Below are 24,689 nucleotides of genomic sequence, written 5' to 3'. Positions count from 1 at the left end.
ATCTAGCAACCCCCATTGCCCTCCCACGCTTGCGCCGTCTCTTCTCTGAATAAAGGAGCTTTTTAAAGTTGCGGTTTCTCATATTAAGAGACCCTCTTTATCAAGACCAAGTTTTTCCCCTCCCCGGACCACCCAGTTGAGACCTTAAGATATTGGAGGCGGCTGTGCCTGGCCTGGCTCCACCAATTTCCCCAGCCCAACAATAAAAGTAGGTGTTCTTGGTTGATGTTTTGCATCGGGGGGGGGGGGGGGTGCAAGGTCATATTTGAAGCTTTTTAAGAATGCGTTCTGGATTGAATGGATGTAGGCCAGTAGCAGCAAATGCAGCTTCAATATTTGAAGATGTAACTGCCTCCTTCCACGCAGTGTCAAAAAGCTGCCAAAAAGACCTCTTTGTGGTGCGTATGAATCCCATTCCAGTTCTCATTTGTTCATTCAGTTGTTTGGAATATGATTTACCCAATGGTCCAAATATCCCAACATCTAGCGGCTGTAATCAGTGTGTAGAATGGGGAGGAAAGACAGCAAGTAGAATTCGATTCCAATCTGCGTAATTGATGAATGCCATATTAACATGGGATGAGTGGCCATCCAATATAAGAAGTCTATATCTGCGGCCTGCCTTCTTTTTTGTAAGAGGTTCAAAGATCTTCTTTAACCACGTTAACCCATATTCATCATTGCTCCACCCATTTTCTGAAGCAGCGAAGTAGGCCTGATCCTTTTCACTATCAAAATCTTCGAGCCAAGTATCTTGCATATCTCTTGATTCCTCTTGATATATGGGAGCAGGTGGGAGTGAAGTTCCATCTGCGCAAATTGAGGCAAGTAGTGTTATGAATTCTCGACTGCCATCCTGGCTGGCACCTATCATACGGCCCGATTTTAGCGAATTAATCGATACAATACGTTTGAGGGTGTGAATGAATCCTAATAGGAATCCTTTCTCATCAAAGTTGTAGATATTCGCAGGTTCAAGGTTGTATTTCGTGATTTTTTTGGCCTGCAGCTGAAAAATTAAGATAAATTAGCAAGATGAGAATTAAAAAAGCAGTATAAGAAAGAAATCTATTATAAGATCAAAATAATGCTTGAAGTATGCAGAATTGTCTGCAATCTTGCATTTTTGGTCAATATTTCGCAGGTAGAGCAACTTGATCACATCCTTGTGGCGCTCGCAGAACTGAGCCACCCAGTTGACTTCAATAGGTGCTTTTAGAATCTCAACAAGATTATGAAGGATTTGGGGCGTACAAGGGAAACTGCGATCTGCCAATTGATTGATATGAAAAAGGAGCTGTTTTTCTTGCGAATCAGTGAGAGCTTTGCAGTGGATAGAGCTTGCTTCCTATCTTAACATTTGAACGCCTCTATAACGCCTTGACAACGTATATCGGCTGATTCCATATTTTTTAGCGGTCTCAGTGTAATTAGGCGTTAATTGCGCGTTCAAATCATCAATCGCGGCTTGTATAACTGCTTCGTGGTGCATGTTGTGGGTGGTTAAAGATGAATGAAAAATGAAGATTTGAGCGGGCGTTGGGTGTAAACGGGCGTTGGGTGGTTGATTACGTTATCTGCCATCAGAGTAAGAGACTAAGCGTTATCCCGAGGTGCTGTTTTATCATTTTAAACAGGTAAGTGTTTTGAAGAAATGTATTTTCTCTAGGACGACTTGGATGTTCATCTGATACCATGAAGCGGCAGAACACACAACAATCGTGGGGACAACTTGTGGTCGCGAGTAAACCAAGAAAGTAAGAGAACTTTCCCACCTTCATGACTTGAGGATGCAAGGTCTCAGGTTTGCAAAATGAGTGATTAATTTTGCCACAAGCAACAATCTGCTGGGTTTCTCAAAGAAATACACTGGGCACGGCTGATTTATCGGTAACTACCGTATTACGCTGTCGCTCATATAATATGATAGGCGAACTATGGACATACGATCCATCTAGTGTTGTTCTTTTAGTATAGTTTACTGTAATGTTGGGGTACTTATCTGTATACTCCACCCAGAGCAACAATACTGATTGCTGGTAAATCTCGTTCCAATTCAAGGAATATATGTACATGTATCCTACATTCCAACCCGAACGCCATGTAATTGAATCAAATCTGGATTCTCAGATTCATGCAACATTGCTCAGATTCCGGCAGGGTTCCTGCTGTAGTCTGTGAGCCACTCACCCTCTAGGGCTTCTATACTTTGAGTTAATATCCGTATTATGATAGAGAAGCAAGGGGAATTTTTTACCGATGACATCGTTAAAATTTTCTAGGCGATCGATGACTGTACTCTCACGGGGCATTGTCTGGTATCTCTGCGGCAGGTTAAGTTTATGTCTTCTAAAAGTTCCAGGGCAGCCGGAGAGAGTACCTCGAGGTAGGGGTTTGGAGCCAAGGTAACCTATTATCGTGAGCACACTTAAGCAAAGCTTTACGCGCTTCTCAGGTCGAATGAATATCTTACCCAGCTATGTCTGTGTTCGAGTCCAGAAAAAGGAATCTCTTCATCCGGGGCGGGAGGAAGCTGCTTGTGAAATTAAATTAACAACCCGTCGACGATAACGACTGGACTGCAAAGAAAAAAAAAAAAAAGAAACGTCGATGGAGAACTCTATACTTACTTCGCTTTGTTCCGACGTAGAAGCAGCATTAGTTTTTCCTTTTAGAAGGACTGACTTTTGGGAACAGGAATGACGTTAGTACGCTGTTTACAGCCTTCGCCTTAAGGTGTAGATCGTCGAGCTTACATTCTCACATTCCTTCTGGATGCGCTTTGTCTCTCGTAGCCAGTTGAGATGAAGAGCCACTCCTCCGATTGGCATCAACCGCACAGTAGCATTGCGCGCGGTATCGGGCAATCGTACGCCACTTCCAGGACTCCCCTTGAGAAGGAACTGTTCCCAAGGAAGCAGATTTGGCTTGAACGAGGGACGGTTGAGAGATTGCACGAGAAGATCCTCCTCCCTTGCAAGAAGGTTGGCACGCCTAGCGAAACCCTCCATAATCTTCGCGTTATTCTTCGCCCTGAATGCTTCGATCTGCTTGTCCCTTGCCAAATTTACGAGAATCCAGAAACGGTAGCGGGCCTCATCAGACGGGAAGAGAGATGGGTGGGCCGATAGCCGACGAAACTCGATCATGACAGCCTCGAACATTTTGTTGGCGCTGCTGCCCTCGATATGGATGGTGTCCTCCTTGATGCAGTTGATAAAAGCGGTGGCTACTTTGCTAAGATAATCAAAGTCACTTTTACGGCTGGCTTCGCCATTGGCTGATCATGAAATAAATTAGCGAAAAATAAGTGTCAGTTATCATCTTTCATGATTGAAAATCTCACCATTGAGGAGACCCGCTTCATGGCTTTCCCATAGCAGGGAGGGACCAGACGACATCGCCATTGGATTCAGCTAGTAGTGAGTAGCTCCTAGCCAGCAGCAATGGGAAACGATTCTGAAGGTTTGCTTGAGTATTAGGGGTACCTTGGCGGTTGTTCAAGAGAGGTGCCTATCTGAGAAGGTAGTTGACTCGTCCCTCCAGCTTGAGCTGATCTGCCTCGGAGATTAAGTAGTCCGGATAGTGTAGACAGCGTTGTTTGTTTGTTACGACCCAAACCCCTTCCTCCCTATCAACGCCCCCAGGAAACTGGGGTAAACACCGAGACTGCCCAGGATGCCTGTAGCAACTAAACCTCAATAACAAACATCAACAAAATTCCATCCCTCCAAAACCCCTCGCAAACTCCGCAAATATCTGTCGTTGCCCAGCTTCCAAAACATAACACCCCGTTGCCATCGCAAGTGTAAATCCTCCGCCATCCTGCCACCCTTCACCACCTCCAACATTTTTGTACCGGAGCTGGCTGGGCGTTCACCCATTCACACAATATGTACCCAGCCCCAATATCATTCACCCAACAAAATGTAACAGCTATCACACAACACATAACACAGAGCCGTGTGACACAAATGGGTGGGCTTGAAGGGACGGTAGCTGGGAAAGGATGGTGGAAATTGAATAACACAAAGCCTGGACCTGGAGTGCATGGTCTGAAATATAACGGGGAGCGGAGAAAACAATGAAAAGGGGAGGGGGTTGGGGAGAGCTTTGTAAGTTCTTTGTTTGAAATTCACCACGAGTCAGGAGGGGGCCAAGGGGGTTTTAGGAGGCTTGTAGGGGCGGGAAGGGCTGGCAGGTTCGGTTTGTGGTACTTTACAGCTGCAGCATTTCAGCCAAACACATGGTTGTTGTGGGGGTATCGGGGGAATTTACTCTAAAGAAAAATGATTTTAATAGTTAAAAGAGAAAACAAATGGGGGGTTTAGATATTTCTTTTTGCAAAAGGGGGTAAAACAAGAAGAAGGGTTGATACGGGCGAGAATCTTATATTGAAATTTCGCCCATCAAAAGCCGCTGAGCGGCATTTTTAAGAAAGCCAAGAGGGAAAGGAAAAAGAAAGGGAAGAAATGAAAATAAATGCATAATTAAGTATTACAGATATGTACAATCGCAGTATTTATGGATTTTGAAAGAATTTTCCTGAACATGAAACTCGCTGGGGGGGGGGGTTGTTAAGGCTTTTTGGGATGGCGAATCTGCATGAATATATCCTTCATCGTAGATAACCTTACCGCTGCAAGAAGGAAATAAAAAATAAAAGATTATTGGTGGCTTCCACCAAAAGAAGTACATGGATATGGGGTATTGGTCAAGAGGATGGAACGGGAGGAGGCGCTGCCGTTTTCGTTCCTGTGTTCCCCGGGGGAGGCAAAAATAGGGGTAGATATGTCTGACGATGACTTATTAGCAAAGATCTTGGCACACCTGCCAGATTCCGGAGAATAGACAAAATCGATGTTGTCGATTTTGAAATACAAGAGGGAGAAAATCTACAGGAAGATAGACGTACGACAAAGACAGCCACGACTATATCGAAATTGTACACGCATTAGCTGTGAATGGGCAAGGATGAAAATTCATTAAGTAGTGTAGGGTTCGAGATGTTGTGCTCACAAGACATAATCACAGCCATATATCCCGGCGTTGAGGCCTTCTTCCTCTGCTCGGGGCTCTCTGCCATCCAGCTCTGGAGAGAGAAGGTAACGGAAGCCCTGTTTTAGACGGACAGGAGTTGGATAGTCAGTTCGAGATATTCCCGACAATATTTTACCGAAGGTATCAATATGACGAGTTAGGATTAACGCATACCAAGCAATCATCCTATGGTTGCCGTTTTTCATTAGCGGATGGTCCCCATAGATGTAGGAGGGGATGTATACTTATTCTTCGTAAACATCTAGTAGGACGATTAGCCAGCATGTTCAAGAGTTCGGAATAAAAGAAATAAGAGATCAGGATCAGAATCAGGGGATCAGGGGGAAAGGAAATTAAAACATACAGCAGCCATGGGCATCGTGCTAGACACCGTGCCTATATATAGCTTAGCATGGCAAGAAGGAAGAAGGGGAAATGTTCTCTCTGCTGGACTGGCGCGACATACTGTTCATGTCCGCATCCTGCCGTTTCTCAGGCGGCTCGACATATGGAACAACTAGCTGTGCGGTTAGTATTCATGCATATACCAATTGAACCATCGAAGCAGTTATCCCCAGCATGGGGCCGCTTCGAGGGTTCCCCGCGAAAGTTCCATACCTAGATCTGGCCTCCGCATGTCCTTCTTGGTGGCCATCTTTGCGGCCGGGTGGTGTGTATGGTTCTAATGGAGATTCCCAAATTGGTTTGCGGTGCGTATCTATTATTGTTAGTGCCGTGGAATAATGGCTACTGGCATCACGGCGAGAGAAGCTGGCGGTTTGTATTCGACATTGGTCGTTCAACTCTTTTCATATAACGACACCGACGTTCGAAGTGGTAGGCGGGGCTAGGCCGGAAAAGGGAAAGTGTGGTATTTCACCCAGTCTCTAAAGATCTCCGGGTCGGTGACCTCCGAATTGGCATCAGATGTTGATATCGAAATGCGAGAAGCAGCGGAAGGTGTTAATATACAGTACAAGCACACAGTAATTCGATATCGCATGGAAACGAGAATGCTATTTCACACTCTAACCAAGAGAACAATACATAACAAAAGAAAACTTTATTTACATGACAGGAGTGAGAGGTGTGCTGGAAACACGACACAACTTCCGACAGGAGGATTGTATTGATTGCATATTCCAACCACGGTGCAAAAATCGAGGACGACCTCCACGATGACGATGATGGTTTGTATTAAATACATTGGTTCCCGTTCTCTTCTCCATCCTGCCTTTTTGTACTGATGCAGAATCCCGCACGGGATTGAGGCAGAAAACATTCAAGTAGTCTTGTTCGGGTTGTGGTAGTTTACCTTAGGGTTCCAGCTGGTGAAATAGTTTTGTCAGCAAAACATTTTTCTTCTTATCAAGGAGATAATGTGTCTACAATGGCAGGGACTGCCAACTCAAACTCAAGCAAACTTCGCCTCCCCCACAGAGCCGTATCAAACCCCGGGGAAGGGGGGAATTAGAAGAAAACACAGGGTAATTCGCGGAGAAGACTTACAACAGGGTCTATAATTTTGGTACAATACGTTAGTTGATCGATCGATTTCCATATAAAGAACCAAAGTTGATATAAGTAAAACAGAAGTGGAGGACATACCTTATCACCATCTCCCCAAGGATAGTTCTTGGTGCGGACATTCTGGTAGGGATACTCCACCCGCTCTTCCAAGGGCGGCATATGGTCCCAGTGCTCCCAATGCTCATTCCACAAATTCCACGCATTGATGCTCGCAAGGATGACGACGGGAATCACTCCGCTAGATTTCGCATGACAATTAATAAATCCGTGCTTTAGACAATCTCTCCCCCATTTCCTTATCCACACTGAAACCTGAACAGAATGTCCCGGGATTGGAAAGGGTTGGACAAGACATTGGAGGATTAGAAGGGATTGGTCATACTAGATAGAAAGTTTCCGCCACAAATCTGCGAAAGGAGCCATGGTCAGAATTGGGGGGTTTCCTCATATCAATGAGCCGCTGTGTTCGTTGCAAGCGGGGAGAAAACTTACCACTGGTAGCGGCAGCATGGGCCTTCACGGCAGCTCTCTCACGGTTAAAGGCATTGTCAGGCAGGACGGGGCCGCTTTGCTCGGTGCTGGTGAAGCGGCGTTGGAGCAGGCCGGAGCGGACGGGGTTCGACCGGACGGCGGGGACGCTAACTCGCTGGGCGAGGCGGAAGGCGGAGGGGCGAGTGAGCATTGTTTCAGGTCAGTCACTTGTGCGGGAGGGTAATTGATGGTTGTTGCGCGTGTGTGTTTGGGAGTTTGGAGATGGAATTGTCATTCGCACTGATTCACTTCCGGTTGGAACCACCTGGTCACGGGTTCTGCTGGGGAATATAGAGATCATGTGATCACAACTCCACTCGAAGAACTACGAGGATTGATGCCTCTCATACTTTTATTCAGAAAACCCCGTCGCGGTCATTGAAGATGGAATGTATATGGTGATTCTTTATCTTATTTGTGATAGGCTGGATATACTATTCGATGGTGCTTGTATGCTTTTGAAAACGACCATCTACCAGCGCTCCTTCAAAAGGAGGCGTCACAGATGGTCCGGTTAACAACTTGGAATGGTATGGCTTATTTGCACTCCACATCCTTCGTAGGATAGAAAATAGCTAACATACCATGATGGCAGTTAATGGGATACGGTCAGTGCTATGATTTTAACATATAGCAGACTTTGTTACAGAAAGAGTAATGAGATGTCTTTAGCAACCCGTTCGCGTATCACCCATGGAGGGAGAAGCGGTCGTTCGAAGTACGTAATTCATATTATACATTCAGTTTTGAATCGTAAAGTTTTGTATATGAATATATTTCTTATACTCCATGCATAGGCGATGTTTGACGCCCTCGAAGCAGACATAGTCATCTTTCAGGAAGCAAAGGTCCAAAAGAAGGATTTGCAAGATGACATGGTCCTTGTCAATGGCTGGGATTGTTTCTTTAGCCTCCCAAAGCAGAAAAAAGGCTCGTTGTATTCTGTCTACCATGCACTTCTAATATAAAACAGGTATATATATGTTCTATATGTATTAACTCGTGAATAGGGTATTCTGGAGTTGTCATATATACACGGAACTCTAAATGTTGCCCCATAAGGGCCGAAGAGGGAATCACGGGTATCCTTTGCCCACCAGGGTCTTCGTCTACTAGCCCTTTTCCTGCTCTTACGTCTTTTCGTGACATGCCGGAAGAGCAGCAGATTGGTGGCTATCCCACTCCTGAACAGCTGGCACTTTCAAATATAGATGCAGCCACGCTGGACTCTGAAGGACGGTGTGTGATATTAGAGTTTCCAGCTTTCGTTTTACTTGGTGTCTATTGCCCTGCGAACAGAGACGAGATGCGAGATGGGTTTCGAAAAGCCTTTGTAAATGCGGTCGATGCTCGTGTTCGGAACCTAGTTGGCATGGGGAAGCGAGTGATTTTGACGGGAGACTTAAATATATCCGGCTCTGAGATCGACTCAGCACGTGCCCTTGAAGAAATAAGGAAAGGTACGACGACAAATTCAGAATTTGTATCAGCGCCCGTTCGTCGTATCTTTAATCAGCTTGTCAGTGGTGGGAAAGTCATTGGAGATAGAGACCAGGGAAGGGAAACACCCGTCCTGGTGGATTTGTGTAGAGAGTACCACCCTGATCGACGAGGTATGTATACTTGCTGGGAGCAGAGGGTCAATGCTAGACCTGGAAATTATGGGTCGCGAATCGATTATGTCCTCTGCAGTCTAATTATGCGAGACTGGTTTTGTGCGTCGAATATTCAGGAGGGTCTAATGGTATTTTGTTCTCCTGTCATTGTCCACATATACGCAAGGCTAACAGAATAATTATAGGGCTCTGACCACTGTCCGGTTTATGCTGATATCAAGGACAAGGTGTCGCTCGACGACATGGAAGTTCACATCCTCGATGTTTTGAACCCAGATGGTATGTTTGTAAACGGAGAGCGGAAGAAGGAGTACTCGTCCGCAGACGTCCTGCCACTCTCGGGTAGATTAATTCCTGAATTTTGTCAGCGAAGAAGTATCAGAGATATGTTGTTTCGACAAAGTTCGAAGGGAGCGAGCCAGGGTGACGTAAACTCTGCTGGCGTCACCAACCCTCCGGTACCCCAGAAGGATACCCTCGGAACTAACATTTCTGGGCCAGCTTCACCCAGTACCTCTACCACACCTAAACGGTCTCAACAAGGAGATGATGGTACTACTTCGCGATCTAAACGTTTGAAGCGAAGCCAGTCTTCGGCCATCGCTACCGCGCGGACGAAAGGGCAAAAAAGCTTAAAAGGATTTTTTGGTCTCAAAGGATCCGGTTCTACTGCAGATGATCAAACGAATTCGCCGAAGGTTTCAGATCCGGTGGCAGTTGGAAATGAACAACAAGAAGCAGCGAAAAGCCCTCTAGACATCACCTATTCTTGCCCACCCGGTGACGGTTGTGGACCCGAAGATGATGAAACTCAAGGGCAACAGCAAGAAGCGGCTGAGCCACTGGCAAACGGTGGAGATAGTAATGATGATTGCATCGTGCATGATCCAATCGCCAACAAAGAATCGTGGTCAAGAATCTTTACGAAGAAGCCCGCGCCAAGGTGCTCAGGACATCATGAGCCTTGCATCAGTCTTGTAACGAAAAAGGCAGGGATCAACTGTGGGCGGTCGTTCTGGATCTGTGCTAGACCCCTCGGCCCATCTGGAGTTAAGAAGACAGGCGATCAGTGGCGTTGCGATACTTTTATCTGGTCTAGTGATTGGAATGGACCGAAATGAGGGTTGTACAGCCATGATCTTTGCGGAATGGGGTGGTAGATATTGGCTGGACGATTCCCTTTAGGGAGGGACACCAAGGACTGAACTGGAAGTTCCAGGGAGGGTAATGTAACTTGGGATCTTTGCATAGCAGCTTCATGACTGCCCATCTAGGCTCTGCTAAGGGTTGATAGTCGACTCTAAAACACTATGGATGACAATGTGCTTGCAAATCTGTACATCTATGGACATAGGTTTGCAGAAGCAGTAGGCATACATTGATGTCCATGTCATGTCTTGTTCAACCTGAAGAGCGGGAAATTGTTACCCAAACTGCATGGATGTTGAGGCAGCTACCTCCGAGGGCAGCTGCTGAACATCCAAGGATACATCATACCTGCATATTACGGAGCAGAAGAGAGAGAGAATGTGTGTGTGTGTGTGTGTGTGTGTGCTCGCGGAGGAGGGTAAGAAAGGAGAAAACATGGATTACTGTTGGGAACTGCTCGGCTAACGCTATTTGGGGTTCTGGCTCATGCCTAAAAGAGAACGACACGGAATGGATCTTCAGTCTCGTATGGACCATTGCCGCGCGGCAAACTGGGGCCTGGTTGTACCTATACCATTCATCCATGCATTGGGTTAGCAGGGGAATATTCCGATGGGGAAAAATCCTGTTTCTCTGCGTGATCAATTCCATATCACAACGACCCCAAGAGATAGCAACAGCTGCCTATTGATTTAGTTCATAGAGATTTCATAATTGGTCAGATGATGAGACGGGTCCAACAGGGCTGAATGGATGTCCGGATGTATGTATGTGCCAGTTTTGTTGCCGTTTGCTTAAAATCGCATGCGAACCTGGGGTCAGAGGCCCAAGGCACATCCATACATGGGTCCTACCATCCACTTTGGCCATGTATCCATTATTCGCTGAACATAGTATCTTAACCGACCGTGAAAGAAGGCAGGTTTCTTCTGTTCCAGACCTTCCACATCGATCGCAGGCAATGTGACGGTTCTTCCAGTCGATGTGATGTATGTCCGCACACATATAATGTATGCATATACCCAGCTACCAAGGTTATGTTTATACAAACATTTAAACATACGCGAGGACCTCAGAAGCCTGGCTGTGGGAGGGCAAAAGATGGATATTTGTAGCAATGAAGGTAACATGGAATAGGCCAAAAGCATTCAGTAACGATGAATATAAGACTTGGAAAGAAGCGTAGAGGTAGCGTCCACTAGCTCTCCGTAGTGAGGAATTGAGCAATCATCCCGCAGCGGTGAGGAGGGAAATTTATAAAGCTCTCGAATGACAAACAGGCATCTTCTGCGAATCGCCGTAGAGGAGGAAGTGAGACGAGGCAGCAGTTTGACGTGAGGTGATTTACGACAGTTAGATCACGTTGAGGAATAGCTGCTAACAACGGATGGGCCCGTAACTTAACTAACGGGCAAGTCATCTATTCTCAGCAGGAGATCGACGACAATCATGAATCGTAGAGGAGCTTCCTTAGTAGGGATAAGGCCAGGAAACGAACATACTGGGAGAGGGGTATCCGTAGTTCTGGGTGTTGGAATAGCTCTCTCGCTGCCAAACCGAGCCTATCAAAGTAATTAGCTTCGGATGACCCGTGGATACCTAGCTTTTCCCGGATGGATTTGGCTTGCCTTTGGCGATAAAAGATTGCATTCGTTTGGTATAACGTAGCGAGTTACTCTCTTCAACCAAGTTTACGTAGCTGATGTAGCTAGCCGGGCGACTCTGTTCGCCTTTATTGGCTGCGGCTGTTTGCTGTTCACCTGACTTCGACGCAATTCCGCCGCAGCTGCCGAAGTTCGCAGCTTAAGCCGACCCTTGAAGGGACGAACAACCGCAAACAACCACCGATATGTATATATGAGTGTCTTACCCACTCCCACCACCTCTGCTCCGAGCTCAAACCCCTTCATGGCTGTTTTTTCTGCTTCCTGGAGATTTAATGGTTGTTTGTTGTTTCTCTTTTCGTGTTTTTGCATTTGCTCTCTAGTTTCTCTGATTCTACTGTCGTATTTGCCTACTGAACTCAGACTATCATCTCTACGTATTTTGCCCTGCGTTGCGACAACGGCCTGAACAGCCCGACGTTCGCCATCACATCGGGATGAGGGCTATGATCCGTAGATAATGCCGTCACGCCGTCCCACGAGTCATCCTGTTTCCCCTAGCCGGGTTTCAGCACCCTCCGGCTCCCCCGCTCCCCTAGCTCCTGCGCCTGCGCCTGCGCCTCCTCCACCCGCTCTTGCAATTGACCCCGACGTTCAGGTGATTTCAGTTATCGACCTTACTGCAGAGTCAGATACTGACAGGGTGAGTGATGATGGATCTGGACCCCCTGCGAAAAGGCCGTGCTTGGATACTCGTGAGAGCTCGACTCCGCTGGTGCCGCTGGACAACAAAAATCAATATCTTGCAATTCACCAGCAGCCGCTAGATCCCCAACACAATACACCCTCCACTGCAAGTGAAGTTCCAGAGTCGATAAATCCCATGGACTTAATGAACCACACTCCGAATGAGCAGTCCCTGCGCCCGCCCTGGTCGTTTCGGAGCGGTATGTCGAGCTCTGCAGCCCGGCGCGCATCGGAGTCTTCTCAGTGGTCACCGTCTACAGGTCTACCCCTGCTGCCTATTCGACCTTGGCAGTATAGTCCGCAGGAACGATCTCCACACGACACTCCAACGGCCGCGGATGCACCGAAGGATGATACGTGGTGTTTGGAGGTGCAGACAACGCCTTATCGCATGTTCAAACCCACCAAGGCGCCTCGGTTCCCTGACAACAGTATGTGCTTTGCCTTCTTCTTGATATCATATTGTATATAAGCCCACCTAATCTTGATTGCTAACGTATAATTTGTACAGAACTTGCGGATTTCTCCCCATGGACAGGGTCACAGGTCGAGGACGTGCTCTCTGAGCACACCATCAAGCATGGCTTCTATGACCGTGTCCAGGTGTCTCCCAATGAAAGTGTTAGCGCAAGGTCCACTCTGTATCCTCAATTCAAACACCGTTCCGGATTGAAAGTCTTGTCATCCGTCTTTGCTGCGAGTCTCGAGCAACGACAGAACCACAATAGAGTCACTGCCCCGTCGACATTTCGGCCGCCGCCCCGGGTCACGTTGACTGACAATAAGCGTGAGACTTGGCTGCGAGATCTGGCAAATGACTCCGTACCGCTACGCAGACTAAGTCGCACTATTCCGCATGGGGTCAGGGGTAAAGTGCTCCTCGAACATTGTCTTGTGAAATCTGTCCATATTTCTCGGGCTCTCTGGGTGGCAAAGTGTGTTGGTGCCAACGAACTACGTGCATTTAGGAGGAAGGGAACATCTGCTACTGTTGCAAGTGGTCTAGAGGCGAAATGGGTGCGAGACTGGACGGTAAACGTGCAGCAGTTTATTGAGGGGGTATTAGGTAGTTTGGTGGATGAAGGTTGGAAAATTAGACTTTGTTATGCGTAATTGCATCCCCAGCTGCTCCCCGTGGCATATCTTCTTGTTTTGGAGTTTGGGATGAGAACTAACTCAACATAGCCTGAGACTTACTGGTCGACTTTTCCTCGAGTATCTTGTTGACCATGACCATTTTATGGAGTGGTTCCACACATCGTCAAGTAAGGCTTCGTTGGCAAGCTTTCCTGTCTGGCTCCTTATGCTTGGGAGCTATTGGGATCATGTTGTCAAGTACCGCAAAAGAGGCAAGCGACTTGCAGAGTGCCTGTTGGAGAAGCTCAGTACAGTGTGTTATTGTTGCCTTGTTGCTCCTTGATGTTGTACTAATTTAACGTTGCAGGCTATCCTTATTAACAAGAACGGACATCTAAATTCTCTCATTCGACGTCTCTCTCGCTTTATCAAAAAAATTGTTCGTCATTGCCCCTCTTCGTTTATTCTTCCTCGATGCTGGGCCAAATACGAAACGACATTATCATCATGTCTAGATATGAACAGCGCAGAGGATAAAAAGGACTTTGCATCTCTCCAGGAGCGGAATGCATCGATATCTCGAGCCAAAGTTGAACCTGCACCAAAGGGCAATTCACCGCTTCAGCACATAATCGAGCTTCTTGACTCATCCAGCGATATTCCCACTCTCGCTACGGATTTGTTGAATTTATCACTTGATCCGAGCACTGTGGCCACTACGGTCTTAGAGTGGGCGTCGACTGCGTTCCGCTATGGCACCTCCCGAACGTACACAGCCGTCCGGCTTTTCCGAAGATGGAGGAGGATAGGAATGGATACTGACTTGTACCTCTTCACGTTCCTCGCGCAAGCTCACCAAAAGTCCGGCGTGCGCCTCGTTGATCTATACCATATCATTTGCGAATTGGTCCGTTCACAGACATTTTCCGTGTCCAAGTACTTGCAGTGGCTCATCGCGCGTGGTGCACTAAGCAGGGTTTCTGAAAATAAGGAGGTATGTGTTTGAATCGCAACGTTAACATCATCATCATCCTTGTTGACTGACTCGATTTCCAGCGTATGCCTGGGGACGTTGGTCTCCTCAGCAATCTTCCATCATGTCGTCTTCCCGGCCATGTTTGGAATCTTCGTAATACTCTGCTTTCAAGGACAGGATTTCAGGTAGATCTGGAGTCTGAGACCATTGAAGTTGTAAAGCAATCAATTCAACGTCGTCTCCCGACAATGTTTCCTGAGGTCCGCACGGATGCGGACGTGCAGATGACAGACGATTTGGATCTTTCTGCCGGAACATGGACAGTGAAGTGTGAGATAGGGCAGTGGCTTCGAGATGTTGTAGCCTATCATGTCAGAGATGGTATGAGGTGAGTTTCCCATGGCGACGGTTCCTCTCTTCTGATGGTGTTTTCTGATAATGTTACAGGACTGCTTGGGATTTCACAAACGATTTCGGAATAGTTTCACTCACTCCCCAGGAATTCTTTGAAGTACGATATGTCCTTGAATCTCTTGATGATATGTCCATGTTTGCCGATGTGTTGAAATGTGCTTCGGAGTCCGACAATGTTACAGTTTTGATATCGGCTGTCGACGCTCTTAACTACCACCTTGACACGTTCAATGCCATCGGTGCTACACCTGACCTCTTCAAGAGCTTGGTAATCTCATATGCCAGAATTAGAACGGCAGATTCACGCATTGACCATTTGATAACGTCTCTTTTAGAGGTCGGAGTCAGAATTCCAACCGAGGCGCCTTCCGTTGCTATGCTCCGCCGAGATCAGATGGAACGGGAAAAACAACTCTCCATGGAGGCTCCGTCTCCGGTATCTGACGACATCGCCGATATAAACACCGCCACGCCCAGTCGCACGTTTAGACTCGCATTGGACCAGCTGCTAGCGTCGGGAAATACTATGGATGAAGTCACGATGACTCGAATCTTCACCACTCTGTCCAAGAGACTTGAATATGGCAGTGTAAACGGAAAGCAATGCACCCATGAGACAGCGCGGTATTTTGTTCGACTCAGGCCCTTTAATACGAAGCTTTTTGACCGCTTGATGATCAGATGGGTCATTACGGTGCTAAAATCGTCGCCTCGACCGAATCTGTCAAGCCTTCTGCCGCCGCTGATAGGTGTTGGTTGCGTTGCATTACAGTCTCTTTATGTCCTTATTAAATATCTGCTGCGCACTGGCGACCTGCGAGAGGGGATCCCGGATTTGACTGAATTCCGACAGAGTCTAATTCAGCTCTTAGATAAGCGGCTGGCCAACGCCAGTGGCGCGCAAGATCTAGTGAGTTAACTGCATTTGAATCGTCATCCCGGTACATGTAGTTGCTAACAGGTTTGCATGGTCAGGTTGCGTACCGGTTCAAAATGGCCCAGCAAGAATACGTGAGACTGTTTCCTTCGCAAGCGCTTAGTCTTTTGCAAGATTTATTGGCAGGGGTTTCGCAGGCCATAGCGGAATCTCCGAAACGTGCAGGCGGTGATCCATTGGGTGACTCGGTTAAACCCCTTCTGAGCGAAATCGCAGTCCGACACCCACATGTTCTCGGCATGGATGGGTCTGATCGCTTGTTGGAGAAGTTTCCTGATTGCATGAAGTTCACTAGCCAAGCACTAAGCATGTTGTTGACAATTCCGGATGGAAGTGGTAAGCGTTAAACTTGTTACTGGACGCGAGTTTTACGAGTTTTGTGATACTAAGTTTGAATTAGTCTTAGACGCCGCGAAAGAGACTATTGCCTCCATCAACGATTTCTCTCGTCCCTTTTGTCTCATGAAGCTACGGTTATTATTTGTGGAAAGTGACGTTGAGAGCAAGAAACGTATTTATGATCTTGTTTATGAAGCCGCGAAATCTGATATACAGCAAGGCCTGTCAGATTGGATTCATGTTGTGAGCACGTTGCACGCAGATGCCGCAATGGAGGTGAGATACTAGACCATAACATCTAGCTTAAGTTATTCATGATGATGATGATGATGCTGACATTTCCCAAAGATTCGCCAACGAGCTGAGGAACAACTGTTAGCTATTACCTTCACATCTCTAATTGCTCCACGTCCAGCTCTCTCATCACCGACTGAGCCCGACGCTATCGCGACCAGTGACGTGTCGCCACTTGTCTATCTCCGCATAGTGGAGGAATTATCGTTCAGCATCCTAGACGCAGGCAACCTTTCACTCGGTCCAGTTTTTGTTGACAAAATGAACATTATGCTTCAAAAAATCACAGCTCTAGAGAACAGCATCTTAAACACTGACTCTAGCCAGGATACTGCCCAAATCAACAACCTACGCGAAGCCCAAGCAACACAAGAAATTTCTATTCGCTTCTGGTTATACATTATGCTCCGTCTCATCGCCATTCACCGCTCGGACCTTGACCCGAGCAAGCTCTCAAAATCCGACATAGTTGACCAAACGCGGCTCCTGATCTCCATCAGCTGCATTGCGTTATCCCAAACCATATCCTCCACGAACGTTCCCTCCGTCCCTCTTAGCCACTCACTGACCAATATCTCCTCACAAGCAACCAATAACCTTCAAACCCAAGCTCTAGACGTCGCCGCAACACTGGTCGACACCATCCCCGACGAAGCACGTCATCAATGCGCTTGTTTCTTTCGGGACCGCTGCCCTCCGTACATCCACCCACAGAACCAACCGCGTCTACTTTTCCTCTTCGGTCCCATCCCCCCAACTGACATCGCTGCGTCTTTTATTCCTCCTAAACAACCAACACAGTCATCCCCTGCGTCAGGAGCTGCTAGCAGCATACCAGCAGCAGCAGCCGGGTCTTCTCCTACAAGTACGCCTGCAGCGGCAAAGGGAGCAGAACCAGCACCAACACCAGAATCCTCACAAACCCTCCCAACCCCTCCCAACAGCAATTACAATGCACCTTCAGTAGCACCATCACACATGACACCAACAACATCAATATCTTCCTTTCAACCTCTCCCAACCCCCCCTAGCAGCGTTTACAATGCAACATTGCATATTCCCTGCAACGATCCGAATTCTTTCGTTGGGGATCTGCGGCTCCAGCAGCAGGGACAGGATGTGGGTCCTTATCCGCTGCGCCCATGGGAGATGCTTGAAGAGTCAGCCCCGGTTATGGGTGTTAACGACACTGCGGTGAATTTGGGGTTGTTTGAGGCGAGGGTGACGAGGGATTGATTGCTGCTGGAATGTGCCATGTTTATGGAAAGTCCGGTTTAGCCATTTATCTGTATTGTATATTTAGGGTGTGGTGTTTTCCTTCTTCTGGCTCTACCTTTGTTTCATCGAACATGCATCTACAACTGTACATATATACACTACGCGCAACATGCGAATTATATTATAATACGAACCATTGAAGGCGGCGGTTGTGGCTCGAACATGTAAGCTATATATGTTTCGGGTCATAAATTTGGAGGACATGTTCTTATGATTCAATAGATTGGAATTTGCTGTTCCTCTTTCCCATTTCATTTCAGAGTTAAAGAATTGTACATCTTGCCATGTAGATATTTCTCTGCTTCTCATCAGTGGCTTGATAATGTTGCCACCTCTTCCTATGCCCGGCCCTTGGAAATTCTCTTATTGCCCGACAGAGCTCAACACACGTGACCGAGCCGTGAAGTCATCATCTCCATCGGTCAAGTTCTAATAAATTATTCAGCGCGGAGTAACATCAGCATGTTTTGATATATAACTATAACCACATAGGGACAGATACATATAGGCTTGGGGATGTTGTTCTAACTCCATTTTCGATACATCTTGACGCCTGACTCTTTTATTTAATTGGTGGTCAAATGATTCCCACCGCAAAATGCCTCGCCCAGCGACCGGGCTTCGTCAAGCGGAGTGCGGAGGAGCTGGCGCGGTTCACGAAGATGGGTAGGTAGAACTAATCAACTAAGGGATATATCTCTGAACCGATTAATACCGCGTCATCCTCTTGCCATTGAAAATGAAATGGGAAACCAGCTCCAAGTGGACTGAGTGCTGACATGGGCAACTTATCTAGCATGGAACCTCGAAACCCTCTCCGTCCCATATAAGCCCTACTACCTCCTCGATTTCACAGACCAAAACACTGTCGCAGCCTGCAAGACCATGGCAGATCGTGCTGTTGGCGGTTACAGCACCGCAAACCTAGATTACGTCCCCGCTGACCCCGCCACGAATACCCCCGCACACGCCCGCTTTCATGGGACCATATCCACCAAGCTGCCACAGAATTGGAAGATTCAGAGGTCGGGTATGTGGAGTCTTCCAATATTATTAGAAATTCCCCATACAGGAGGTTATTAGGTTTAATGACATATATGCGTTGCGACAACAGGCTACGCTGCTTTCCGCAACCAAGACAGGGGCTTCTGGCTATTCGGCCGCCTGTACTGGGACGTGGACCCGTATACCTACCTTGCATTACGGGTCAAGTCCGACGGACGCAGATACAAAGTGAACATCCAGACCGATTCCATCGTTGAATCCGACATCCATCAACACCGTCTCTTTACCCACCACCACCGAACTCCCCGCTTGTCCTCCGCATCATCCTCCTCGCCCGAAGATATAACATCCTATTCCTCTGAACAAGGCGAAGTCGTCCCCGCCGCCCTAGCCGACTTACCCGCCGAAAACCCATCCTACCCATCCAATGCATACTCCCACACAACCGACCCAACCACCAATCCCGACTCCACAGGCTGGGAAACAGTCCTAATCCGCTGGAACGACTTTGTGCGCACAAACCTGGGCTTCGCGGTCGAGCCGCAGACGAGTTTGCTACGGCAGCGCATCAAGTCTATCGGCATTGGATTGACGGATCGTGTTGAGGGGCCGTTTGATTTGCGCATTCATCGGATGTGGGCGACGAATGGGTTGTCGGAGGAGGAAATGGAGGAGGAGAGGAGGGTGTGTGGGTTGAATGCATTGCAGATGACGGGCAAGGAGTGGGCGGCTGCTGGTATTGAGAGGCCGTCTTTGGCGGAGCAGGAGGGGGAGGCGTTGAGTAGGTTGAAGGGGTTGAAGAAGCGGAAAGATGAGGGGGATGCTGGAGGGGAGAAGGATTCCTTTTAGTTTTATGGGTTGGCACAATACAGATAAATAGTTCAAGGCGCGTTGGGAAGGGGTTGGGTGATTGGTCTCGCATTTGTGTATTATTTTGAAATTCGGCATACTATGTGTGCATACATCTAGTTATTTTAGTTACTGCGTCTGAAGCACGAGCATTTTTTGGCGTTCTTAATTATTGAAATGAACTAAGCTTTGAAAGGTATGCAATATGCAAATATGCAACATGAATATCTATTTAACGCTCCAGACTTCCCCCCCATCTTCTAAGCGCAAATGAAGATATTACATTTGATATGAAAAATAGTACACCCGTAACGCCTACATGCTGTTCCATCCGCTCCCCAATTCCACCACCCCTGATGTATTAGAAATCCACCTTCTCCCCCGTAATCCTCTCATACGCTTCCCGATACTTCTCCCCAGTCCTCCTTACCAACTCTTCGTCCATCTTCACCCCTTCCTTCCCCTTTAGCCCGTTCTTGACCAGCCAATCGCGCAAGAACTGCTTATCAAAGCTCTCCTGCGACTTGCCAACCTGATAATTCTCCGCCGCCCAGAACCGCGACGAGTCCGGCGTCAGCACCTCATCAACTAGCACAACTTCATCCGTCGCCGTGTCGAGGCCGAATTCGAACTTGGTATCCGCGATGATGAGGCCGCGTGAGAGTGCGTGGGCGTGTGCGGTTTCGTAGAGTTTTAGGGCTAGTGTGGAGATGATGCGGGCGTATTTGGGGCCTACAATGGTTACGGCTGCGGTTGCTTCGTGTTAGCTATTTGAGAAATGAAAGGGAAAAGGAAAGGGAAAGAGGAGGAAGGAAGATATGTGTGGTATGGTACCCTGATCGGGATGGATATTCTCATCATGCTTCCCCTGCTCCGCCTTAGTGCTTGGTGTATATATGGCACCATCTGGGAAACGCTGACTCTCCTTCAGCCCCTCCGGCATCTTTATGCCGTGCACAGTACCGGATGTCTGGTATTCCTTCCAGGCTGAGCCGGTGATGTAGCCGCGCACTATAGCTTCTATGGGGAAGACTTTCAGCTTGCGTACTTGCATGCTGCGGGTTTGCAGGGTTGGTCGGAGGGATTCGGGGATCTGAGGGGGCAGATCGAGGGTGAGGAAGTGTGTGCGCAAGGTTGGGACGGCAGCGGAGAGGATTTTGAACCAGTGGGTTGTCAGGAGGGTGAGGAGGACGCCTTTATTGGGAATTGGCTGGTTTCAATGGAGGAGGTATATGGGTTAGTTAAAGTAGGGATTTGTATCATTTATTACACACTTTTTTTTTTTTTTTTTTAACTTTTCTTTTCATTTCTCAAGGCAATGGAGGTTTGGGATATACGTTTTCCATGATCACGTCGTAGGCGGAGATGCGGTCTGTAGCTACGAAGAGGAGAGTGTGCGGGTTGACTTCGTATAGATCACGGACTTTACCCCGCGCAACAAGGGGAAGAATACTCTCCAGATTGCTGGTGGTTATGGGTTCAGACATGTCTATGGATGGGGGGTATAGAGGGGTATTTAGCGGACGTGGAGGGCAATTGGGATATATACAAATAAATTGATAGATATAGATATTTCTGTAGAGGAGAGTTTGGCGGTGTTTGGCGGGGGAGCAATTGGATCGGTGGGCGGAGATCGATTAGTCAGGGTTTGGCATCGGAGCTCATTCTGCCGCAATACTGAACGGCATCAACCACTTAGACTGCAACAACTGCAACTACTGGACATCATGATGCGATTTCTGAGGCATGGGATGGACAATTAAACGCCAGATAGTAGTAATGCGAAGACTGTCTTCGGATAAACAGAGCGGAAGATATTTACCCAGATTTGCCCTTTGTCTCTCAGAAAGTTCCGTTTACCGTCTCCGCCGGCATGTCCAAACCCCTGTAATGGCGGATTCCCTATACAAACAACCACCACCCCCTTAATGAATCAATCGTCAAGATGGGACGATATCTCACCCCCTCCAAAATAGCCCTCCTTGCTCTCGTCTCCGTCTACACAGAAGGCGCAGTCCCCAACTCCGCCATTGTCCCTGTCCTCTCGTTTCTCATCTCCCATCTCCTTCCCCTCAGACCCTCAGCTCTCACCACTTCCCAAGACAAAAGACATGCCATACCCATTCAGGACTTTGAAGCAGCCACATTACACCTAGCTTCTTCAATCCCCGGTAGAACTGTCTGGGATCTCTTGCTGAAGAAACTATGGCATCTTAACTGCTCCGATGAGCTCGACGACTTCTTCAGTTGCATATCAGAGATGCTGATGAAGACGCGCGAAGAGCAGATCTATAATCGAGATAATGGCATTGCTCCCAAGACAGGTCGTATGCTGCTCTCCCGCTCCTCGCCGCTGGGTGCCTTTGTTCGACGCGCCCAGCTCGAGTACTCCCGTCTACAATTCCACGATGCCATGGCGCTGTGGAGGGGCTTTATCAAATATCGGCTACCAACGTACCAGCTGTGGGCGAAGAGGAATCCGCTGGATAGCCAGATGGCGGTGGACATTAATTTGGTCGAGCTGGGCTTGGATTTGACGAGTCCGCTGGCCAAGGTTGTGTACGGTGAGTTGGAGGAAGGGAAGGATGTGGAGGTCGGGATGAGTACGAGGGATATTGAGCGGTTGTTGGATTTCCAGGTCGGGGAGATGCAGAGTATGTCCTGCAGATAATTTTATCTGCGCTGGTTTTTGCTGAGATTTGGAGCTCAGGCTTTGCTAACGCTAGTTTCTCGTCAAAAGGCATCGGGTGCAGGATTACAGAAGAGATGAAGTCGCGTCTAGAACAGATGATCGCATCCGGCGTGTCTATGCCAAGCTCGCAACATTATATAAAGTAGGTAGTTTTATTGTTTTTCCACCCCTGAAACCTCCCTTATATCGCCAATTCTGATCCAGGACCCTCAAGATTCCTCGATTCTTGGAGAGCAGGAGATTATTCCTCCTCGTTCGACCATCTACATCGCTACTTTGACTACACAATGCAAAATCGTGACAGAACATTTTATCAGTACGCTCTTCTCAACCTTGCCATCCTCCAAGCCGACTTTGGCTGCCATGGGGAAGCTGTCTCTGCCATGCAAGAGGCCATTTCGATTGCCCGAGAGACCCATGATATGAGCTGCCTCAATTTCTGCATGAGCTGGGTCTACCACTTCGGGAAAGCCTTCCCAGATGAAATGAGAGATGTGCAGAATACGAGGATGCTCGGGAGTGAGAAGGAAACGCTGGCATTTCTCCAAGCAAAGTCTAAAGAGATAGATATGTGGAGTCTGATGGGTACTTCGATGCTCAGTGAAGCTAAGTTGGAGTTACAGCATGTACGATTACTGTTTATTTTACTTTTACGGTGTGAAATACCGACTGGCTTACCTCTAATTTTTCTAACAGGGCGAGAGCGTGGCGTCGGCGTTTGAACACATCGTCAAGGCCTCGTTTCTCATAGTGAATAAGGGAGCGCGCCAGCCAATTGGGCCACAGCTTATGTTACAAGCATCAGTATATGTCAGAATAGGTAAATTTGCTCCCAAACCTCACCTTAAATCTCGAGCTGGACGGCGGCTTTGCTGATGGCTTCTAACTCAAAGGGCTTGCGCATCTTGCCTGGTCGAATTGCGAGATCTTTCGGGAATGTTATGCAAAGCAAGCTCCCTTCGACGATAATTTTAGGGCGACCTGTCGCAGTAGTCTGCTGGTAAATATTAAATTCCAACCCAGCAACGAGCCAAGGAAGTTCACTGCTGACCAATTGGAAGTTGGCTACGAAAGGAAGCTATTTTAAATCGATGGCCCGGTTAAATGAGGTGCCTTCTGATGCGCTTAATGTTCTGAAATACCAGCAGCATTGGGCCTTTTTTTGTGGACTTTTGAAGTTGCAAAGACAGCTACATAGGTATGTCCCCTTTTTTTCTATTTTTTATTAGCTTTTCTCTTTCTTCAGCCAAAAACGACCTTGGATTGGATATCATGGTTTGACTGACATATTTTGGCAGGGATGATAAGTTGGCAGTAGAAGAGCTCATACCGCAACTCCATGCGTGCGCACCCCCAGATATAGAACTAGCCATGACGCTGTCCTTCCTGGAGGTTGATTTCCAGATGCGGAAAGGCAACTACGCAGCCGCGCTTAAAATAATCGAAGAAATCGCCCAATCCATACGACAGGAGAATTTCGATGTCGCCACCCAGGTCAAACTCCTGGTTGCCAAAGCAAGAGTCTTCGACCAGACCCACCAACCAGAACGGGGATTCTCGTTGGCGATGAGAGCAGCCCATATCGCCTATCAGTCCCGATATCTCCCGGGCCTATGGGAGGCTATCGGCGTGCTCTCCGTCATCCTGATGACGTTCAAAGAATTCGAGGCCGCTCTTGAGATCCTGGATAGCATTGTCCCACAAGTTCTCGAATGCGAAGACTCCTATCTCGCCGCACGTACATATGCACTGCTAGCTGATGCCAGCATGGGACTGGCGGGCCAGGCGCAGCGGGACAAAGTGCGACAGAAGGAGCACATGGCGCGTGCGGTGGAGTTTATCGACTGTGCATTTGGGGAGTTTTCGAACATGGAGGATGTGCAGGGCCAATGCGAGATGATGGCGAAGAAAGCGACGGTGATGCGTCTCTCTGGAGATCGGGTGTTGGCGAATGACTACGCGGCTAAGTATTTGGATTTGAGGAGACAGGCGGTGGAGGGATAGGAACGGATTTTTTCTTTTTTCCTTTTTTTCTTTTTTTTCTTTTTCTTTCTTTCTTTTTTTTTTCCCCCTTTCCTTTTCCTTTTCCTTTTCTTTTTCCTTTTCTTTTTCCTTTTCTTTTTCTTTTATTTTGTTGTACTATTAGAGCTGCTATTTGCCGGTGTATAACTCCCGGTTTGATTGTTGCGCAGGTGAAGCTGGGCTACATCTGCATATGCTTTACCTGAACGGAGCACTGTATCGATCGTTATTACGAGAAGTTGGACGGTAGATTGTCTACGGGGAGAGATCTCCCTCCACTGAAGTCATCAGAGAAGAGTCAGCAATACAACGCATGGCTATTCTCTTTCTTCCCTCTTTACCGCTATGCTGAGTTATCCTGCCGTGTTGTTTCTCCGTCTCAACGAATCTCGTAGAATCTGCTTGCATCGACGGCGAAACCCACCAAGGGGGCTGGCCAATCCCCGTCACTCTGACGTCACTCGCCCCCTACTTTTGTATCCAATGGTACCTGGTAGTGACTTGCTCAGCCCGAGTGGTAACTTGTGCCCAGTCAGCCACCTGCTGAGTCAGCGCTGAGTCACCCGCGGGCGCCCCCCCTCGCAGCTTA

General features: G+C 47.8%; 8 protein-coding genes across 8 annotated transcripts; 4 read left to right on the top strand and 4 right to left on the bottom strand.

Moving 5' to 3' along the window:
* Positions 1-4,667: 4,667 nt before the first annotated feature.
* On the bottom strand, positions 4,668-5,695 carry PADG_06117 (uncharacterized protein; the record flags this gene model as incomplete). Its single annotated transcript, XM_010763051.1, has 7 exons — positions 4,668-4,795; positions 4,916-4,932; positions 5,020-5,226; positions 5,286-5,302; positions 5,405-5,436; positions 5,507-5,557; positions 5,659-5,695. 7 exons carry the CDS (start codon positions 5,693-5,695, stop codon positions 4,668-4,670), a joined length of 489 nt encoding a protein of 162 aa, XP_010761353.1.
* Positions 5,696-6,545: 850 nt separating this feature from the next.
* On the bottom strand, positions 6,546-7,252 carry PADG_06116 (cytochrome c oxidase subunit VIa; the record flags this gene model as incomplete). Its single annotated transcript, XM_010763050.1, has 4 exons — positions 6,546-6,557; positions 6,649-6,808; positions 6,953-6,977; positions 7,063-7,252. The coding sequence occupies 4 exons, from the start codon at positions 7,250-7,252 to the stop codon at positions 6,546-6,548; spliced, it is 387 nt and encodes a 128-aa protein (XP_010761352.1).
* Positions 7,253-7,689: 437 nt separating this feature from the next.
* PADG_06115 (DNA-(apurinic or apyrimidinic site) lyase APN2) lies at positions 7,690-9,838 on the top strand (the record flags this gene model as incomplete). The annotated part of the gene is made up of 5 exons (XM_010763049.1): positions 7,690-7,709; positions 7,774-7,819; positions 7,899-8,001; positions 8,112-8,845; positions 8,903-9,838. The coding sequence occupies 5 exons, from the start codon at positions 7,690-7,692 to the stop codon at positions 9,836-9,838; spliced, it is 1,839 nt and encodes a 612-aa protein (XP_010761351.1).
* A 1,475-nt stretch (positions 9,839-11,313) lies between these two features.
* Positions 11,314-11,776, bottom strand: PADG_12038 (uncharacterized protein; the record flags this gene model as incomplete). Its single annotated transcript, XM_010763324.1, has 2 exons — positions 11,314-11,428; positions 11,562-11,776. 2 exons carry the CDS (start codon positions 11,774-11,776, stop codon positions 11,314-11,316), a joined length of 330 nt encoding a protein of 109 aa, XP_010761626.1.
* Positions 11,777-11,990: 214 nt separating this feature from the next.
* Positions 11,991-17,490, top strand: PADG_06114 (uncharacterized protein; the record flags this gene model as incomplete). Its single annotated transcript, XM_010763048.1, has 9 exons — positions 11,991-12,648; positions 12,729-13,326; positions 13,403-13,607; positions 13,662-14,288; positions 14,351-14,658; positions 14,718-15,594; positions 15,660-15,957; positions 16,022-16,236; positions 16,309-17,490. 9 exons carry the CDS (start codon positions 11,991-11,993, stop codon positions 17,488-17,490), a joined length of 4,968 nt encoding a protein of 1,655 aa, XP_010761350.1.
* A 623-nt stretch (positions 17,491-18,113) lies between these two features.
* Positions 18,114-19,386, top strand: PADG_06113 (uncharacterized protein; the record flags this gene model as incomplete). Its single annotated transcript, XM_010763235.1, has 3 exons — positions 18,114-18,198; positions 18,329-18,562; positions 18,647-19,386. 3 exons carry the CDS (start codon positions 18,114-18,116, stop codon positions 19,384-19,386), a joined length of 1,059 nt encoding a protein of 352 aa, XP_010761537.1.
* A 361-nt stretch (positions 19,387-19,747) lies between these two features.
* PADG_06112 (phosphoribosylaminoimidazolesuccinocarboxamide synthase) lies at positions 19,748-20,873 on the bottom strand (the record flags this gene model as incomplete). Its single annotated transcript, XM_010763234.1, has 3 exons — positions 19,748-20,133; positions 20,221-20,596; positions 20,724-20,873. The coding sequence occupies 3 exons, from the start codon at positions 20,871-20,873 to the stop codon at positions 19,748-19,750; spliced, it is 912 nt and encodes a 303-aa protein (XP_010761536.1).
* A 458-nt stretch (positions 20,874-21,331) lies between these two features.
* Positions 21,332-24,082, top strand: PADG_06111 (uncharacterized protein; the record flags this gene model as incomplete). The annotated part of the gene is made up of 7 exons (XM_010763233.1): positions 21,332-22,040; positions 22,127-22,220; positions 22,293-22,704; positions 22,775-22,898; positions 22,972-23,078; positions 23,140-23,276; positions 23,377-24,082. The coding sequence occupies 7 exons, from the start codon at positions 21,332-21,334 to the stop codon at positions 24,080-24,082; spliced, it is 2,289 nt and encodes a 762-aa protein (XP_010761535.1).
* Positions 24,083-24,689: the final 607 nt, after the last annotated feature.

The sequence above is a fragment of the Paracoccidioides brasiliensis genome (genome assembly GCF_000150735.1).
Source record: "Paracoccidioides brasiliensis Pb18 unplaced genomic scaffold supercont2.7, whole genome shotgun sequence".
Taxonomy (NCBI): Eukaryota; Fungi; Ascomycota; class Eurotiomycetes; order Onygenales; family Ajellomycetaceae; genus Paracoccidioides; species Paracoccidioides brasiliensis.
This window is presented reverse-complemented; position numbering and strand designations above follow the sequence as displayed.